General features: G+C 41.8%; 1 protein-coding gene across 2 annotated transcripts in view; it reads right to left on the reverse strand.

The window, feature by feature from the left end:
* LOC126413333 (transmembrane protein 131) overlaps positions 1-19,417 on the reverse strand; it is a 374,881-nt gene extending 355,464 nt beyond the window's left edge. Inside the window, exons 1-2 of one of the 2 annotated variants that reach the window (XM_050083243.1) lie at positions 19,273-19,417; positions 19,049-19,113 (exon numbers count right to left, since the gene is read on the reverse strand). In XM_050083243.1, the coding sequence (XP_049939200.1) occupies positions 19,049-19,113; positions 19,273-19,378 (171 nt within the window). In that variant the 5' untranslated portion in view covers positions 19,379-19,417. The remainder of the gene's footprint in view (positions 1-19,048; positions 19,114-19,272) is intronic. The other variant, XM_050083244.1, reaches the window with a different exon arrangement.
* Positions 19,418-19,969: the final 552 nt, after the last annotated feature.

Below are 19,969 nucleotides of genomic sequence, written 5' to 3' on the forward strand. Positions count from 1 at the left end.
TAGCCGCCTCCTGTGTATAGTGGACACCTGACCTATTCAGTGGAACTCGAAACGCAACCACCCTTTGGCGCAAGTCGAGGAATCTGCTGCCTACACATTCGCAGAACCATCTGAACCTCTGATTCAGACCCTCCACTCGGCTCTGTACCAGAGGTCCACAATTGGTCCTGTCGACTATGCTGCATATGGTCAGCTCTGCTTTCATCTTGCAAACAAGACTGGCAGCCTTTACCACTTCTGTTAGCCGCTCAAAACCAGAGGTAATTTCTTCTGATCCAAAGCGACACACATCATTGGTACCGACGTGAGCAACCACCTGCAGTTGGCTGCACCCTGTGCTCTTCATGGCATCCGGAGGACCCTTTCCACTTCTGGAATGACTCCCCACAGTATGCACACGGAGTGCACATTGGTTTTCTTACCCTCCACGTCAGCCAAGTCCCTAAGGGGTCCCATAACGCGCCTAACGTTGGAACTCCCAACTACCAATAGTCCCACCCTCTGTGATTGCCCAGATCTTGCAGGCTGAGTGGTTTCCTCTGAAACAGGACAGGTGACAGCATCTGCCTCAGCGACAGCGTCAGCCACAGACAGCACCTGGAACCTGTTTGTCAGACAAACCGGGGAGGCCTTATGTGCGGCTGCCTGGGAAGTCTTTTGCCGCCTATTTCGCCCCGGGGCGACCTCCTCGTAACGAAGATGAAATGGAATCACTGAGTTACAGAACAACGGTGTTCTTCCCAGTAAACACATCCAAGAAAGTTTCCCTGACATGTTATGTCATAGCAATAAGGTGACAGTGTAGATTAACATAAATGAATTCATACAGGCCAAGAAGTACGTGGTTTCTAATTTTGGGTGCTGGTGAGTGTGTAGCATTGTTTGTGAATGTTAACACAGGAACTGACTTCACAACATATAGCAGAATTTTTTACTAGTTATTAAAGGTGAGTCTGTACACACTAAGTGAACATGTGAATTTTAAGGGCTAGTATATGATGTATTTAACGAACGGCTTCACATCATTATCCCAATGAAGTCAAGAATGAAGGTTGGAAGCATGCAAGTATTAAGTGGGAAGAGTAGTGAGCTTACACTAATAGCATGCCTTCCCATGACATACAACAACACAGCTGCTAACTGAACTGAAACATGAGACTTGAAGCAAAATAGTGCAAGATAAGGACCTAGAGACTCCATGTTGTGTGTCAACGAACTGCGTGTAGAGAGAAATGGGACATGGTGTGGTGAAAGTTACACAATAACGATTTACTCCGAATTCGTGCAGGAGAATGTAAAATGCAAAACAATGACAGATATACGAGGGGCATTCAATAAGTAATGCAACACTTTTTTTCTGAAAGCATGTTGATTTTTTTGCAAGTTCCAATACACTACATTATATGAACACTGTGTATGCTCTAAGGCCAATATTTTCCACTTTAGAATATGCCATCATTAAGAATGCATTGCTACACAACATGTACTTGTGTATGATGGCAACAGTTAATTGCCATTGGCTCTGACATTGACCAGTAGAGTGGTACCATGCAGGCATACAGGCTTTCTCAGGAAGGTGGCGTAAAGCTGTCAAATTGGGCAGAGATTATGTTGAAAAATAGGACTTTGTAGCCAATAATAATAAAATTGAGCAGTCCAATAAGACGTGGACGACAGTCAAGTGGGAACACAGCGACACTGAGGTGGGTCCTTGGGACAGAGGAGTTGTCCATTAGTTAGCCAAGTGTGGCCAGCAAACGACAACGGAATCCCTGCAAGTGACTCACATGGATAACCACCATACATTCGTTGTCTCCTTGATAACACACAGTTTATTTGATGTATAACACACAGTTTATTTGATGTGCCGAGGGTGCTCCATTCGGTATCCCAGATCCCGAAAACTTTACAGCATAAGACCGATCGGAGATCAGTCTCCAGTGGGACAATTTCCAGCGCTGGTTTACCGGGAGCCTGTTTGGCCAGCATGTTAGCAAGTTCATTGCCCGGGATCCTGACATGTTCTGAGGTCCAAATGAAGGGCACTAAATGTCCACTGTTTTCGAGGGCTTAAAGAGACTCCTGGATAGTCATTACCACAGGATGGCAAACGAAGCACTGGTTGAGTGCTTGTATGCAGGAGTCATTACAGATGATGAAGGACAGAGCGGATATGCTCAAGAGCACAAGAGATGGTTACCAGCTCTGCAGCCATCTGGCAAGGAGCGCTGTTCAGTATGTCCTGCATAAGCTTAAGCGAAGCCCATGTGACCATCGACCCAGAGGTGTACACTATTTCTGAGACCTGGAATTCACCTAGAATAGAGAAAAAGTGCCGGTGGAGGGCCTCAGGTGGAACTGAGCCTTTTGGGCCTTGCAATATGCCCAGATGGAGCTGTGGCCGAGGCATGGACCACGGAGTGCACATGAGTGGACCCACAGGAAAGATGGCAGAGAGAAAGTGTCGAGTTCAGTAAGAAGTGATTGGACACGAATTGGAATCGCCAATCTGGGCCGCTGTTGTGGGAGATGGATTGCCTTGTTGGGAAAAAGGGAACGGTAATTAGGTGGTGAGGCAAACTGTGAATGTGGGCAGTATAATTCACAAGCAGTTGTCACCTGATCTGCAATGGACGACTGCCAGCTTCCAACAGGATGCTGTTCACTGGACTCATTCGGAAAGTTCCTGTCACAAGTCGAACGCCACAGTGCTGGATAGAGTCCAGCAGCTGCAATGCTGAGCATGATGCTGAACCATACACAAGGCTCCCATAGTCGACAGGACTGCACAAGGGACCTGTACAGCTGAAGCGGGGTAGGACAATCAGCACCCCAGTCAGCACAGAATAATATTAAGATGCCGCCAAAACTTTTCCTTAAGCTGACAAAAATGGGGACGCCAAGTTCAGCAGACGTTGATGACCAGTCCCACAAAGCAGTAAGTCTCCATAAAATTAAGTAGTTGCTCATCAAGTAAAGTTCTGGATGTGGGTGGACAATACGATGATGACAGAAGTGCAGGACACAACTCTTGGCGCCAGAAAACTAAAAGCTGTGAGTGAGGGCCCATGACTGTCCCATTCGTATAGCTCCCTGCAGGCAATGAAGAGGAGCAGAAGGAAATACAAAAATCGTCAGCATATAAGAAGGGGGACACTCAGGACCCCACTGCTGCTGTGAGACCATTTATGGCAATTAAAAAGAGTAGGACATTTAGTACAGAGGACTGTGGGACCCCATTCTCTTGGATGGTTGTCAAACTGTGGGAAGCGCTGAGTCGAACTCTGAAAGTGTGGAGTGACAAAAAGTTCCATATAAAACTCGGGAGCAGGCCCCGGAGACCCAACTTGTGCAGACTGGCGAGGTTGTGGTCACCAAGTGGTATTGTAGGCTTTCGTCAGATAAAAAAAGATTGCAATAAGGTGTTGATGACGGGAAAAGGCCTTTTGGATGACAGACTGCAGGTAGACCAAGTTGTCAGTGGTGGAGCAACTTTGGCGAAAACTGCCCCAGGATGAAGCCAGAAGGCTCCGAAACTCAAGGAGCCAACACAACCACCGGCTCACCATATGTTGGAGCAGACTGCACAGAATGTTGGTGCAGCTGATAGGACAGTAGCTACCCACACCTAATGGGTTCTTACCATGCTTTAGCACTGGAACGATGATACTTTCTTGCCATTGCGACAGAAAATTGCCATCACTCCAAATGCAGTTGAAGATGGCAAGGAGGTGGCGCTGGTAATCCTACGACAGATGTTTAACCATTTGGGAGCGGATGCGGTCTGGTACAGGGGACGTGTCAGGACAACTGGCAAGGGCACTGAGAAATTCCCACTCACTGAACAGGTGAGCAAGGTGGCATGGAACCAAAGATAGGTGTTATCATTCCACCCACTTTTTTAACAGATAAAAGGCTAGGCAATAATTTTCAGATGCAGAGGTGCAAGCATAATGCTCAGCAAGATGCTCTGCGATTACATCTGGATACAGCTCCATGAGTAGAAAATCCAGATGCACCTGCAGAGTTTTGACTTCAGTATGCCTGAGCTTGGTCCAAACTTGGGAATAAGAGGTTTGTGTTCCAGTGATACAGAGGTGTTATACCCAACACTCCTGCTTCCATCATTTTATGAGCTGATGGCCCCGGGCACAGAGATGTTTAAAGGCAATGAGGTGCCCCAGGACAGGTAGCACTTATGACACCGGAGGGCCCATCCACGGTCTCTAATGGCTGCAGCGATTTCCGGTGACCTAAGGAACAAGGGATTGCCGAATTATATGCAGCAGCACTGGCAGTAGTGATGGTGTGATCACCTCATCAATGTAGCCACGTAATGGAGAGTCAACAATGGTAGCAGAGGTGAAGGCATCCCAGTCAGCCTTGGTAAGAGCCAATCTGGGTAAGCATCCATGTGAGTGACACGGGGGAGGGACAGGAAGAGTGGAAAGTCATCGTGAGCTCTTCAGTGGATAGATGAAAGAAGGCCAGGACTGCAAACCGAGAGATCAATGGCCAAGTATGTGCCATGTGCCACAATGAAATGAGTGGGGGCACCTGTATTGAAGAGGCAAAGGTCATAGTGAGTTAGGAGATCCTCGACATCTTTACCATGGCCAGTAATCTTGGTTCCATCCTACAAAGAGTTATGCATGTTAAAATCACCTAGAACTAGAAAAGGTGGGGGGAGTTGGGAAATTGGTGCAGCCAATACATGGCACAGCACTTCACCATCTGGAGGAAGGTAGATGTTACAGACAGTAATTTCCTGTGCTTTCCCCACCTTGACTGCCACCACTTCTAAAGGTGTTTGAAGGAGCACACGTTTACTACAGACAGAGTAAGGACATATACACAGGCTCCACTTGACATTCTGTCACAGTCAGTATGGTTTTTGTAGTACACTCGATGGCCATGAAGGGCAGAGGTCCCCATTGTGGGTTTCCTAACGGGCAATGCAAGAAGTAGGTGTGACACTTAAAGAGTTAACGTAACTCAGCCAGGTGGGTGAAAAAATCGCCACAATTCCACTGGAGGATGATGCTATCTCATCTAGGAAGGCATGAAGTGACCAAGGATGCAGATTATGCCTCCGGGTCACCTGCCGCCACCAGCTGAGTGCTCGCATCCAATACCGTTATGTCTAAGGCATCGGTGAGATCTAGGTCCTCAGGGGATGCCAGAATCTCCACCTCGTCCTTGGACATGGAACTGTTGGGAGAGGTGGGTGGTAACCACTGGAGTCCCCCATTTCCTAACAGACCTCTTCTTTGTCTGTTTGCCATCTCGCCATTCTTTAGGGCCTTGCTGGTAGGGCTTCTTTGAAGTAGTTTCAGGGACAGAGGAAGACCATGAAATCTTCAATCAGCAGCTAGTGGGACCTTCATCCAGTGGCTGGTGTCCATTTGAACAAAGGGGGCGATTGTGGAAAGCAGAGTCCAACAGAACCCCTTCCATGCGAGAGGAGTCAGAACAGGCTGTTGCTTCTCCAGCTGGTGGGAGGGGACCAATGTCCTTGGCATTTGGGGTGGGGGGCATCCCAATTTAGAAGCTGTGGGAGCCCTATGGCCCACTGTTCTAACCCCCGAACCCGCAGGAGGAAAGAGAGAGAGAGAGAGAGAGAGAGAGAGAGAGAGACTTTCTTGCTACACTGCTGGTTAGTTGTACTGATCCAAAACTGTAATTCTGTACCTCGACTACAGGAGGGATTGTGTTTGGTAGTGTGGGCACGGGAAGGCAGGCAGTGGTAGGTAGGATTACAGAAGGGTGAATGGTAGCTGTGAGGGAGGCAACAGGTGCACAGAATAGACATATAGGAGGGAGAAGCATCTCGACCTTGCCTGTGTGTCGCTGGATGACTCGACACCTCCACTATTCAGTGAATTGTTACCTTTACTCTTAATTATTAACAGAAACACAATAGTCACTGTTAGAAACAAACTGAGTACCAGATATATTTATCTATACAAATACATTTCTGAAAATTTAAGCCTTCTAATATTAAATAATAATTGTATGATAGCAATTTGCCCACGGATTTGTTTGTCCCTTCCAAACAATAATCAATATACAATTTGTACTGATATATACTACAGCTTTGTGGTATCAATCATTTATCTACCATCAAAATGGAACAGCACAAAGTCTCCGGACTAAAGTCTATATCAGGGCCAGCAGCAGCCACGGCTATTGCTCATAAGTTGGCAAAGCATCGGTTTCACATAGCTAGTGAGATGATTCATTGACATAACCAATGAAGAGAGAAGAGAGGCAATGTATTTCTAGTGTAGAAATTGAAACCACTGTCTTGTTTGCTGTTTTTTCATGTATTAATGAGTTTCATGAGAAATATTTGTTGATTATGGTAGCGTGTGCTATGAATTGGTGTGATATTGGAGCATGTCTCACGGATTCATTACCAAGGCTCAAAAATGTTTCAAATGTGGTGGTGAAATGAGTACGCAATTGATCTGCACGAGCACTCTGAATAAGTGGATCAATGTTTCTTGATTAAATCACGGGAGAAGGCAGGTGGATGAACGTTTCTTCATAATGAGAGTCACACATTCGATATACACTGAGGAGCCAAAGAAACCAGTACACTTGCCTAATACCGTGTAGGGCCCCCGCAAGCAAGCAGAAGTTCCACAACACAACGTGGCACAGACTCGACTAATGTCTGAAGTAGTGCTGGAGGGAAATGACACCATGAATCCTGAAGGACTGTCCATAAATCTGTAAGAGTACAATGGAGTGGAGATCTCTTCTGAACAGCATGTTGCAGGGTTTCCCAGATATGCACAATAATGGTCATGTCTGGGGAGTTTGGTGGCCAGCAGAAGTATTTAAACTCAGAAGAGCATTCCTGGAGCCACCCTGCAGCAATTCTGGACGTGTGGGGTATCGCACTGTTCTGCTGGAAGTGGCCAATGCCGTAGGAATGCACAATGGACATGAATGGATGCAGGTCATCAGACAGGATACTTATGTACATGTCACATGTCAGAGTCATTTCTAGATATATCAGGGTCCCATATCACTCCACCTACTGACGCCCCACACCATTACAGAGCCTCCACCAGGTTGAAAAGTCCCCTGCTGACATGCAGCGTAAATGGATTTATGAGGGTGTCTCCATACCCGTACATGTCCAACCATTTGATACAAGCTGAAACGAGACTCGTCCGACCAAGCAACATGTTTCCAGCCACCAACAGGCCAATGTCGGGTTGATCAGCCTAGGCGAGATGTAAAGCCTTGTGTCGTGCAGTCATCAAGGGTACACGAGTGGGCCTCTGACTGGCCCCTAAAGCCCATATCAATTATGTTTCATTGAATGGTTTGCAGGCTGAGACTTGTTGATGCCCCAGCATTGAAATCTGCAGCAATTTGCAGAGGGGTTGCACTTCTGTCACATTGAACAGTTCTCTTCAGTCGTCGCTGGTCCTGTTCTCGCAGGATCTTTTTTCCGGCTGCAGCAATGTCAGAGGTTTGATGTTTTACCAGATTACTGATATTCACAGCACACACATGAAATGGTCGTACTGGAAAACCTCCACTTCATTGCTACCTTGGATATGCTGTGTACTATCGCTTGTCTGCCGACTATAACAGCACATTCAAACTCACTTAACTCTTGATAACTTGCCTTGGTAACTGATGTAACAATTGCACCAGATACTTGTCTTCTATAGGGATCACCGGCTGCAGCACCATATTCTGCCTGTTGACACACCTCTGTATTTGAATATGCAACCTACACAAGTTCCTTTGACACTTTAGTGTATTAATAGACATTGATCCACCTCCTCCCATGACTTAATTAAAAAACACTGATCCACCAACCTCCTCCAATGATTTAATTTAAAAAAATTGACCCACATATCTTCACTCACGATTTATCTAAAAACATTGATCCATGTGCCTCCTCCCATGATTTAATTACAACACTGATCCACTTACACAGTGTGTTTGTGCAGCATGATCGTGTAGCAAAACAGAGCAGAGAAATATTTCACTACCTTTTCTACTATATCATGGGGTGCAACACTGTGCTCTGTTTACAGATACTAGTGCAGTTTCGACAGCTGTGTCTCAAACACAGAACAATTAAATTTACAATCCTCATTCACAGCAAATTTGCACCCTTTCTTCTGAGTGTATTACTTCAGAAGAAGTCATCTGCCTGTTGCTCTCTCATTGGGTGCGTTAACACAAAAAGCTGGCACACCTTCTTTCATTCCCTTCATACCTCACGGCAAGTGCTGACAATACTCCTACATAAAACATGTGGCCCTATTCTAGACTCTTACCGCATCCCTGGGTGACTTGACATCTAGATCCCTAACTTCTCATAGGACGAAAATGGCGTCCTCAAATTCCAATAAAAACATTCCCAAATGTTCAAATGTTTGGGTGTACCACTGGAGAGCAACACAAACACATAAAAGTAAGTGAGATAGGAATTCCAGTTCTCCATATACAACTTTAATAATGACACATTACACAGGGAAGAATGGGAATACTGAAGACTGCGGTCCTACATGTCACCTTTGACTCACGATATCAAGATGTCAGCTTTGACTTATGAGATCATGAAGATGTTGGATGACTCTACTTAAAGCTTATACAATATGGTGACATGATATCACACATTACTCCCATGAACACACATGAAACTAATGGGACAAATGTAGGAATCTGGGAGTTTTGGGTGGGGACAAATTACATATATGATACCAACTCAAACACTAATGCAAAAATCAACAAAATGAAAACCTCAGCAATCAATAAAATCATAATAATAATAACAATAATAATGAAGAAAGGCTGGAACAAATTGGGTATAGGAAATTTCACTTTGACTTCTATGGCTCAAATGAAGTTCCACAATGACACAAACCCATAAATAATTCCAAAATCCAGTTCCAGAAATTTCAATTGATCTATACATCTCAAACAAAGCTCACAATACCAACAAATCGCAACTAGCAGAACTAACAATTATCAAAATCTAACCAGACAAAAATAATTAAAACACATTCCACGACATCCACCACGATAAACTACTAAATATGAACTTCAACTGCCAACCCAAACCACAAAAAAACTACTCTGACAAAAATTTCGATACCCACATCGCAAAGAAATTTATGTACGTTAACTAACACACTCAACTTCTTACAATAAAGACAAAAAATGCAAAGTCAGCTGACAAATATATCAGGTCTGGCACATATCACACACACACACACACACACACACACACACACACACACACACACACACACACACACACACACACATTTAAAAAAAATAATAAAATAAACATTACTGAGACCTATTCCTCCCTAACCTTACCCCCCTACACACCACACAATACTCATCTCTCAACAATATCCATATAAAATGTAAATAATAACAATTAACTTCTTTCATAACTTTCGAAAAAAAAAAGAAATAAAACCCAGTTTCAACAAAACCCACATCACAAACCTAATTATCTCTCCTCCCCCCCCCCCCCACCCTCACCCCCACAAGAAAGACATTCTCCCAAACAAATACCCCAGACCATAGTAAACACTGCCCCCATAAATTTAACAAACAACTTTTGGTCTGTACACTTTCCCAACAAGATTCAAACTGTAGGGTAGAAGAACACCTCTTTCCTCTACCTCTAAGGGATTACACAGCCTCCTCTTCCCCCCCCCCCCCCCCCCTTCCCCCTCCTATTCCCTTCTGTAGTAACAGCACAAGCCCTTTTTGCATATCCTTTAATCTCTACACTATGGTTCACTGTAAAATGTTGATAGCCCCTAGTAGCTAAATCCCTGAATTCGAAACAGTACTGGAACACTGAGCAACGTACTCTACAATTAACCCAACCAAAACCCATTTTATATGCCTACCCACCATCCTAAAAACCACATCAGAATGCCCAGCCCCTGAAACTACACCCCCCCCCCCCCCCTCCCACTCCCACATCCAAATCACTACTGCCCCTCCCATATTTAGCCTTCCCAAATGCAGACTAGTCCATTTCCACAACTATCCCCATCCTTCCTGAAGACATCCTATACTTTATAGACCCCGAATGAAAATCACAACAAAAATAGAACTAATCTAAAATAGACAGACCTACCATAACACCCACATCAAAAGGAAAAAAATAAAAACGGGCAGCTGCACCAATGATATATTAGCAAAACAATATCCTGCATGGGCAGCCTACAATCCTCAAACTGGGAATCGCTCCTAATTGACCTCCAAACACTCACGCCAACACCACCACCACACATACTTGTCCCTAGAAGCAATAATCTAGGCCAATTTCATAGATTGCCCACACTGCTGGCACCTCACACATTCAGCCACAAGGCCACATAACTGGGAAAATTTCATTGTAGCTGCGAAACATTTTCGTCCATAGCAGCCAGTAACAAACAACTAATAAATTTTGTCATAAGATCCATTCCCAGTTTCAAACAAAAAAATTAAACTTCAAACCATAGACAACACGATGAACTAACAATTCACAAAAAAAAAAGCCAATAACTAACAACATTAAAATATCTCACTGACAAGCCAACAAAAACAACGAACATCACTCACAAAGAATTTAGAAACATTAACATCCCATAGTAGAGTGAACCACCGCTTACTCTAACAAGCCCTCTGTAAACACAATCCATCTCAAAAACAATGCACCACAATAATGTCACGCAACACAATACAGTTACGTCACACGTGAAAGCCAAAGAGTGGTATCACAAACTTCAGTTGACCTACAGAAGTAACATGAGGTGCTCTGTAGTGGGAATGTACTTCTAATTATTATGAGAAAAGAAGAAACTTTTGAAAAGGTATCATCTTTCTATAATCAGAAAGCTCTCAGGGAGAAAACAGGAACTCTAAAACAAATCAGAGTAGAAGAGGGAAAAATGCTACTTAGTGGATACTAAGATTTAATGACTGCTGATATGAAGAAGCTAACAACATTGCAGAGGAAGGAATGGCATACTGAGTAAATGGTAATGTACAACAATGCCATTATTATGTGATCATTAAATTCACAAGTGCACCTCGAATACATTAAAGGGCTTCTTCTCCTCAGAGTGTGAACCTAACACTTCTGTAAATTTTAAAATTAAGCATTAACAAAATATCAACATTTCATCCTCATCCGCTGAGGACATTTTCAAAGGTGGTCTAACTTCTTTCAATGTAGATTCACACCCTGGCTCGCTAGTGACTGCAGCAAAAATCCATTTACGTGTGTTCCCGTACAGTGGCATGATGTCATATGCTTTGAATATCTGAGTGCAGCTGGGCGTTGTCAGTTGCCATAGTCTGCTGTTGCTACCACCCCATGGTGGAGAACTGATATTCATCTTCAGCACCGCAATCCATATGTGATTAAATTTCACACCCTCCTCCTTCCTATCGAAATTGCTGGGGTATTTAACAATCTCTATGGGCTCCCTGTGTAGCCTTTCATGGTACCTGCTTGTGGCTGCCAGTACTCAAGTCCTATCAAAATGTGTGTGGTGGTCTTCTGGCTGCCAAGCAATTTCTGCAGCAGCTGTTCTATTAAACCCCCCTCTTTCACAGCACTGCAGCCATACAACACTAACTAGCTTATCGCCAAGTAACCTGTGACAGATGGGGTCAGGCCACCCATGAAACTGGTATAAAATGTAAAATGTACAATGTTAGCTGCCTGTACAAACTGTTGAAAAGCATCACACCCTCTTGTGTGGAATACAGACTGTCTGACCTATGTGGAAGGGCAAAATATACAAGAACTGAAAATAACATGAATCCCCCAAGCAGAGGTCTAAATGGCGTATAAAGCCGTAAAGCCACCTATATTCCCAAAATTGTTTCATTCGATCATTAACAAAACTGTATCTTGTACCAATTCTTCTACAAAGACTTATTACACCAAATCCAGCACCAGCAACCCACTCTGCAAGTGTACATGCAAATTTCCATCCATGCAAAAGGCTGTAGCCTCCCTCAATGAAAAACAACAAAAAAGCTATGACAGCAATTATTAAAAAATCCACTAAGCCTCCAAACAAAATAAAAACCATAATATCTCCATAGTAAGACTGTCAAACACCACTGGAAAATCTTACAGACCCTCAGTTAACCACTGCAGGCTCTCCACTTAAGCAGAAAAAGAAAGATGGATATATAAATTAACCCCAGCACTGACAAGGGGAAGGCCTCAGACATGGCCAACCGATTCGGCTCAAATTTGGCAGGTCGCTTGAGTACAACCTAAAACGAAGGAATCTAAAACATTTTGGGTCAACACCCCCACAATTTTGAAAAAATCACCCCTAAAGGTTATGACGAGCAACGACTCAAAATTGGAGGGATCGATAGATAATTGTAAATAGACCATTTTTCATCATCAGGTATGGGGTCCGCAAACGCAAACTTTTCCAGAAACCGAGGTAAGAAACTTTTACAACTGCCTTTTCTGTACCCACATGGTACAGGCTTTTCGCCGACAGCGCCCGTAGCACGACGGCCAAGGTAACTGGCTGGGAATCAGAAAACACGGATTGGAATCTCGTAGTAACCTAGCGGATGTTATTCTTTTCGTTTGTATTTTTCCATATCTCAGTTGATAGGGATAGGGGGGTTAATAAGGTAAGTAAATCAATAAGGAATGATAATAATAAGGTAAGCAAACTAATTTCCCAAATGTCGTGAGTTAGTAAAGTATTAAACTTTTAAGCCGTGTCATATGAAAACAACTCCGAGTAAGAGTGCTACGAATTCCTCACGAGGGATTACAGATACCCAACCGTGTGATCCTTGTTTACAGCGAGGCACGGGACAGAATACACGTGGGAGAGTTATGTTGTCCCTGTTGCCTCTTCGTCATATCATAGTTGTGAACCTGCAAGAGTGAAGGTGTCCAACACGAGCCTTATAGAAGCCAATGTGAAAGAGTTGTTTTCCGTCATTAGGCTGCCGTGAACCTCTCGGATAGATGTAGTGATTTTTCCTCGCTAATGAGCCGACTGAAAAATGTTTTTGAATGAATACAATGTTCTTCCGTAAATAACATACGACGAGGGTCAGCCGACATGCACAGTAAAAGTAATACTGCCAAACTGCACACCTGTGTGCCAGCTCTGTGATGTTTATTTCTATCCCCAGGTTAAAAACTTTATTTCCAGGCTTCAGAGTTGCAGTGTGCTTCTGGAAACCCAGCGGGGATGGCACTATCACACGGATGCAATAACTATTCACAGCATAATTCATAACCAACTTTCAGCACCGATTTTTCAGGCAATGATATCGCATGCGTGGGGTGCATCAAAATTAATTCCTGAAAAAAGACATATTTTTAAATGTAAACCAAGTTTGTTTTCCACCGACTCTTTGGAAGGAACAGTGTAGCTGTTGAAAGATTGCATTCATTACGTGTTCTTGGTGCCACGAGTATATTTGTATCTAATGTTTATATGACAAGTACCATCCATCTAGTTGTTTGAAGAAAAGTGAGGACACGTAACAGTGATTGGAAGAGCCATTGTAAAGTGACCTGGAGTAACATTTTAGTTGTTTACTATCCCAAGAGGTTGGAGAAATTTATTTGCCTACCTTATTATTATCATTCCTTATTGATACTTACCTTATTAACCCTCCTATCCCTACCAATTGAGATATGGAAAAATACAAACGGAAAGAAGAACATCCACTAGGTTTCTTTGAGATTCTAACCCGAGTTCTTCAATTCCCAGCCAGTTACCTTGGCCGTTTCGCTATCAGTGCTGTCGGTGAACAGCGTGTACCATGTGGGTACAGAAGCGGCAGTTGCAAAAATTTCTTACCTCGATTTCTGGAAAAGTATGCTTTTTCGGACCCCATACCTGATGATGAAAAATGCTCTATTTGCAATTATCTATCGATCTTGCCAATTTTGTGTCGATTGCTTGTCATAACCTTTAAGGGTGATTTTCTCAAAAACGCGGGTGTGTTGACCCAAAATATCTTAAGATTCCTTTGTTTTAGGTTGTACACAAGCAACCTGCCAAATTTGAGCCGAATCGGTTGGCCATGTCTGAGGCCTTCCCCTTGTGAGATGGATCAACCTGATCTCAGAAAATGCCTGCCGCACTGAAACTCTGAAGGATGTAATGGTCTCTCAGGCAAGATCTAACAACTGCTTACAAATTATCCTGTGATTCTCATTGCAGTACATGAGAGACAATTTTCAGAATATGAATATATCTTCCACATTGTAAAAACTATGTAATGCCAACAGAGAATTAAAAGGAGCCAGCATGATCATACATAAAGATGTTTTCAGAGAAAAGGTGCCAACGTACTAATACATAAAGAAATTTTCAGTGAAAAAGTTCAGTCCAACACTACCCTGAAAGCTGTTGAACATCCATGTGTCAATTTCATTCAAATTAATTCTCTAAAAATATATCTTCCACCAAATACTGACATCACCTCCCATGATATGACCAATTTAGTGAGCAATTAACCATGTCTTCCAATAGAAGTCCACAATAGGGCCAGTGCCATATGTAACGTGTTTCGTGCAGCAATAATCAGTGCTCACAGTGAGATATTATGAAAATGAAAGGTTTGTCAGCTCCTAGTTCTACACAGCCAGAGGAAGCAGCGAGAAGATAATTTGTTATATAGAAAGATATGAAGGAGTATTGTCATACTTCTTTCCTTCACTAACTCTCAACTAAGTCATTATCTTCCAAATGACCTCAGGCTATGCTGCAGATCAGTCTGTCAACACAACCTTCATTCAAACAATCTCAAGTTTTGAGTGTAAATATTAAAACAATGAAGAGAACAGTTTCAATTTTGGTGGCAGAAATACATTGCCAATTTTCTCACCTTTCACTGGTTACACAAAACCACTATCACAATAGCTAGGCAAAACAGATGCACCAACAATCTACGAGCAGTAGAGAAATACTGCTGTGACTGGTGCTGGCCACAATCTAGACTTCAGCCCCATCTTCCTTACAACCTATATGCAGTCCAGTCTTACAGAGGACAACAAATTAAGTTACTGATCAGTGACATTTCTATATGGGGAGAACCACTTAAAACTTGCACAGCAAACACTGCAGAAATGGAAAGTGCTAGTCATATGTGGTTTTCATAGAATGGATTGGTAGTCAGGGGCTCATATTGTTATCCAATAAACAGATAGCAATAATACTTAGAAAGCATATTTCTTGTGGAAATAATGGAACAATGCCTGTTAACATCAACAAACTAAAAGTAGGTAAATTAGAATGTCTGTGGTGTTTGTTGCTAGAATCTAGTGCGAGTCATTTACAAGATATAATATTTTGAAAAATTTTCACGCTGAAACTTGTTTATGGCATGCAACCTGCATAGTGGCTAGGTGTGAGGTTGTTATATTTGCTTACAGTGTGCTTGTGTGTTCCTTGAGTGTACTGTGACTTCCTCATCAGTTACTGTGTGACAGTCCAACTATCAGGTCATAAGTGGACAATGGGATTTGCCAATGTAGAAAAAGCCGAGATGCTCATGGTGCATGGAGACAGTAGGAACACTTCAATTCATTCTTGTACGGTGTATGCAACAAGATATCCCAACAGATATCAACCACCTCAGCAATTATTTATCAACCTATTCAACCAGTTACGTGAAAGTGGTAGTGTAACACCTAGCCAATGTAACAGAAGAAAACAAGTGATGGCAAAAGAAAGGGAAATTAATGTTCTTGTTGCTGCTATAATTGATCTGCACATTAGCTCTCATGCAATCCCATGAGGAAGTGGCATGAGACAGGTAAGTGTCCTACGCATTTGCCATCAATGTAGATTCCATCTCAATTGCATCTCTTCATCAAGAGCTACACGGAAACAATTATGAGAATCATGTTACCTTCTATACATGAACATTAAGACAGAATATTCCAGATGTATCATGTATCTTGTTTATTGATGGAGCCACATTTACCTGTAAGGCCAGGTAAAACCACCGAATAATACTCTATTGGTCTGCTGACAATCCTGTGCCTTGGTGATCCTGTTCCCCATATTTGACATCTGTAGAGTTTTTCTGTGGGGAAAGCTGAGAGTCGACGTCTCTAAGGACATACCAACTAATTGGAAGTGTGTAATCCAACTGCCAGTGCTCATCCTGAATACAACCTGTGATGATCAGTTGTTTCATTACTGGTCAGAATCCACGAACTAGTTCATGCAGTTGGGTTGTCCTTTAGTGTGTGTCACCACAGGTGTTTTACAAGTGTCAGTGTGAAAACTTTTCAAAATACAATATCTCGTAAACAACTTGCACTAGAATCCTGCAACAAACACCACTTACACTGTAATTTATCCTCCCTTTAGTTTGTTAATGTCAACAGGCATTGTTCATTTAAAAAAGTGTATGCTTGCACAAAAAATACACTTTCTAAGTGTTATTACAGTCTCTGTATTGGCTAACAATATGAGTCCTTGACTAGCAATTCATGCTGTGAAAACTGCATATCAATAGCTCTTTCCATCTCCACAATATTTGGGATGCAAGTTTAAACTTATTCACCAACACTGAAAACACATTAAAGTATTGCTTATGAAATGAAAGTACTCCACATACATTTCGCAGTGTGTAGCCAAGCCTTCATCTCTTTATGTCAATGAAACATGCACAAAGCATGTATGTGACTTAATCACTTTCCAATTGTAGGGTGGTTACTAAAAAAACCTGAGAACTCCAGGTGCGGAGAAGATGATGATGTCACGAGAAGCTCCTGAGAAATTAATGGTAAGTAGGGGGGTGTGGCTAGAGCATCTCACAATAACAACTTTTCTTTCCTTTTGACTGCAGTTTAACCACAGTTTTTAAATATCAACAATTTATGTAGGCTAATATTCAAATAATTAACACACCTTGAAATAGTAAGTAGTTTAAAATTTGTGATTTATAAAGCTCAATAAAATTAAACGCCAATATTAGATTAAAAACACAGAATTCAATGAGATTTTACAAAATTCCTAAAATTCCCCGATTTTCCAGTGAAAATATAATTCACTGAGAATTTCCAGAAAATAACCACGCTGTAATTGCCTTCTCCTTCAAATTTCCAACTAATGGAGAATTTACCATGCTAGTTATTCAGAAGATCGTGAACTGGCCAACATTCTGCTTGAAAATAAGGATTTTGACCAATCATGAAACTGGAATCATGACAGCTCAAGAGACATCACTAAAAACATAGTTCATGAAGCAAAGAAGAAACAGTCCACCTTTTCTCAGATTGACCAATCACAACTCATAACTTGTTGGTTCATGCAACAGTCAAAGAACATGTGCTATTCAACTCTACAAGTGAGAACCTTCCATGAACACTATGCTAAGAGTTCAAAAAGGCCTCTAGGGAGCTTTGTGTCACCACCAAGGATACACACCCCATCCTAATAGCTGTGGATCAAACTGCAAAATACCAGGAGTCACCTGCGTCTACCAACAATATCTATAATTTTGTATAAATGAATTACATTACAACATTTTTGCACCTTAATCAAATGATTAGTACAAAGTTGTTATGAGATAAGGATTTCACAATTCACAAGAATTTGTAGTTAAGACAAAAGAGCATAAAAATTAGTCACAGATTCTTTTATCTAAATTGTTTAAAGTTCTGGAATTCACTTCCCTTATAACACTCAAAATATAAAGCACTAACTTGTATATAGTTATAAACCTAGCTGCAATAAAGCCCCACACAGCTTTAGGAAAGGTGCATTACATGCACACTTAGCCACAGTAGAGCCCTACAGAAATGGTGAATAGACTAAAGCTATAGAGGCAAACAGTCCATGATAAATTATTAAGAAAGACATGCCATTGTACTTTTTCATCCTTTCAATGGGGTGGGGGTGGAGAGAGAAATAGACTCCACAACAAGCAACGATATATCTTTAGTCATACATGCTTTTATATCTTTATCTAGGCAACACACTATACTAAAGGTTGGAGGCCAGAAATGACTCAGCCACATAAATACAGACAGAACAGTCCAAGAACTAATGCAAAAGATGTATGAAAAATTACCAAAAATCAGCTTTCTCCAAGATGTGCAATATTTAGATATGCACCTTCTCTGGGCCAAAGTCTAGATAAAGGTCAGCCGCAGTCACGATGGTGCTTAGTTACTGCTCATAGATTGGCAACACTTGGACTTTTTTTACCACTTCTCATATATGGGGATATCCATTCTAATCAACTGTAAGTGACAGATGCCCCTATTGAACAGTGAGAAAACTATTCACAAAGCCTCAGTACACGAATAAACTGCCCACATAACCTACATACTGTAACAAGTGTGAATGTGAGATGATTGAAATAAATTACAGTGTCATCTTCCTTCGGCTGTGAATCTCAGCATGCAGAGGGCTCAAACATTCCTCAGTGTTCACAACAATAATATCCAAGATTTAAAACTCGCGGCCTTACATTCCAAATGCAATTAATGTAATTCCTAATAAAAGGACATACCTATAATTTGCATTTATACTGCTGATTCTATGTTTTAGAAACTAGCATCAACATATAGAGAAACAATGCCACATAAAAATAATCTTTGTTATTGTGTTCATCATATTTCGTACTGATTCAACACAAAAAGTGACGTTCCATTCACTGAGACAGACATTTTGGAAGTAGTGGAACACACAACATGGTTTTATATTGTTTTGTATTCAAGTAGGCCTATACACACGACATTCTTACTTAAAGCAACTTGTATGGTAAAGTGTCCGTACTGCTGAATTGCCCGACGGCGTTTCTGGGCTTCCTCCTGCGAAGTGCGACAATCTGGTACCGCAAACCACTTCACCAAACTTCATATGCATACATGACAACCTGTTCGCGCATACGAGTTACACGGTAGGTCTATCACTTATAGCAATCAACCGTTACTACAAGAAGAAGCAAAACACACTGTTTCACATACACTTTCGTCGGTGTACGAAAATGAACACAAATCTAACACCAAGACGTAGTTTCATACCTTGTGCATTGTTACGGGTATCCCATCTGTCAGATAGCGCATGTCGTTATTTCCTTGGACGAATGCTGAAAATGGATGCACCTGTATTACAGACTGAACAAATTTTAACTTTTAATGTATCATAACTAAATTCTGGTCTAACATGTTTTTTGACTAAACACTTATTCAACATGACAACATATAAATATAAATAAATGGATGTGTCAGTATACATAATTTCTCACCATGGCTGCTCCCTTGGGCTGACGTTTTGTAATTTGGAGTCATTTCAAATAAAGTCACAAAAAATAAGAAACAACAAACTACCTTATCACCCATCTTCACTTCCATATTTTGCTACTATACCATTACCAGTATCTCACACAGCAGCCATAACATTCGATCCTTCATATGTCGATATATTTTACAAGTGTGCAACTCGATTGTCGATAGTAGCGATGTGAGACGTCTGCAAAGTGTAAACACAAGATAGGCGAGGATTGCCTTTACTGCAACAGAACATTTAAGCATCGTGTTTTATCGTTTTAAATTGGAGCACATGAAGCTATATTCGTTAAATTCTGATTTTTTTATCAACGAGAGTGCTATCTTTATCGTTTTAAAGTACATATACCCTGTTATTCGGCGTGAAATTAACTGAAGATCAATTTGACAGTTTAGCGCTTTGAGCGAAGTGCTCTGGCATTCCAAAAAACATATGTTTTCGTTCCCCAGGCTGCCGGTGCAGTGACAGATTTACGTTTATATCGTGGGACGAGTTTAGTAACTGCCTCTCACGATTATTTAACTGATGATCAAATTAATAAAGCTATCAGCAATAACCAAAGCAAACTATATCTTTATACCCTAGACTTCCTCTCTTTTCTTGATTTTTAAAAGAGAAAAAATTCATATGAGCATTATACAAGCACTCAGTGTCAT

The sequence above is a fragment of the Schistocerca serialis genome, chromosome 7 (genome assembly GCF_023864345.2).
Source record: "Schistocerca serialis cubense isolate TAMUIC-IGC-003099 chromosome 7, iqSchSeri2.2, whole genome shotgun sequence".
Classification (NCBI taxonomy): Eukaryota; Metazoa; Arthropoda; class Insecta; order Orthoptera; family Acrididae; genus Schistocerca; species Schistocerca serialis.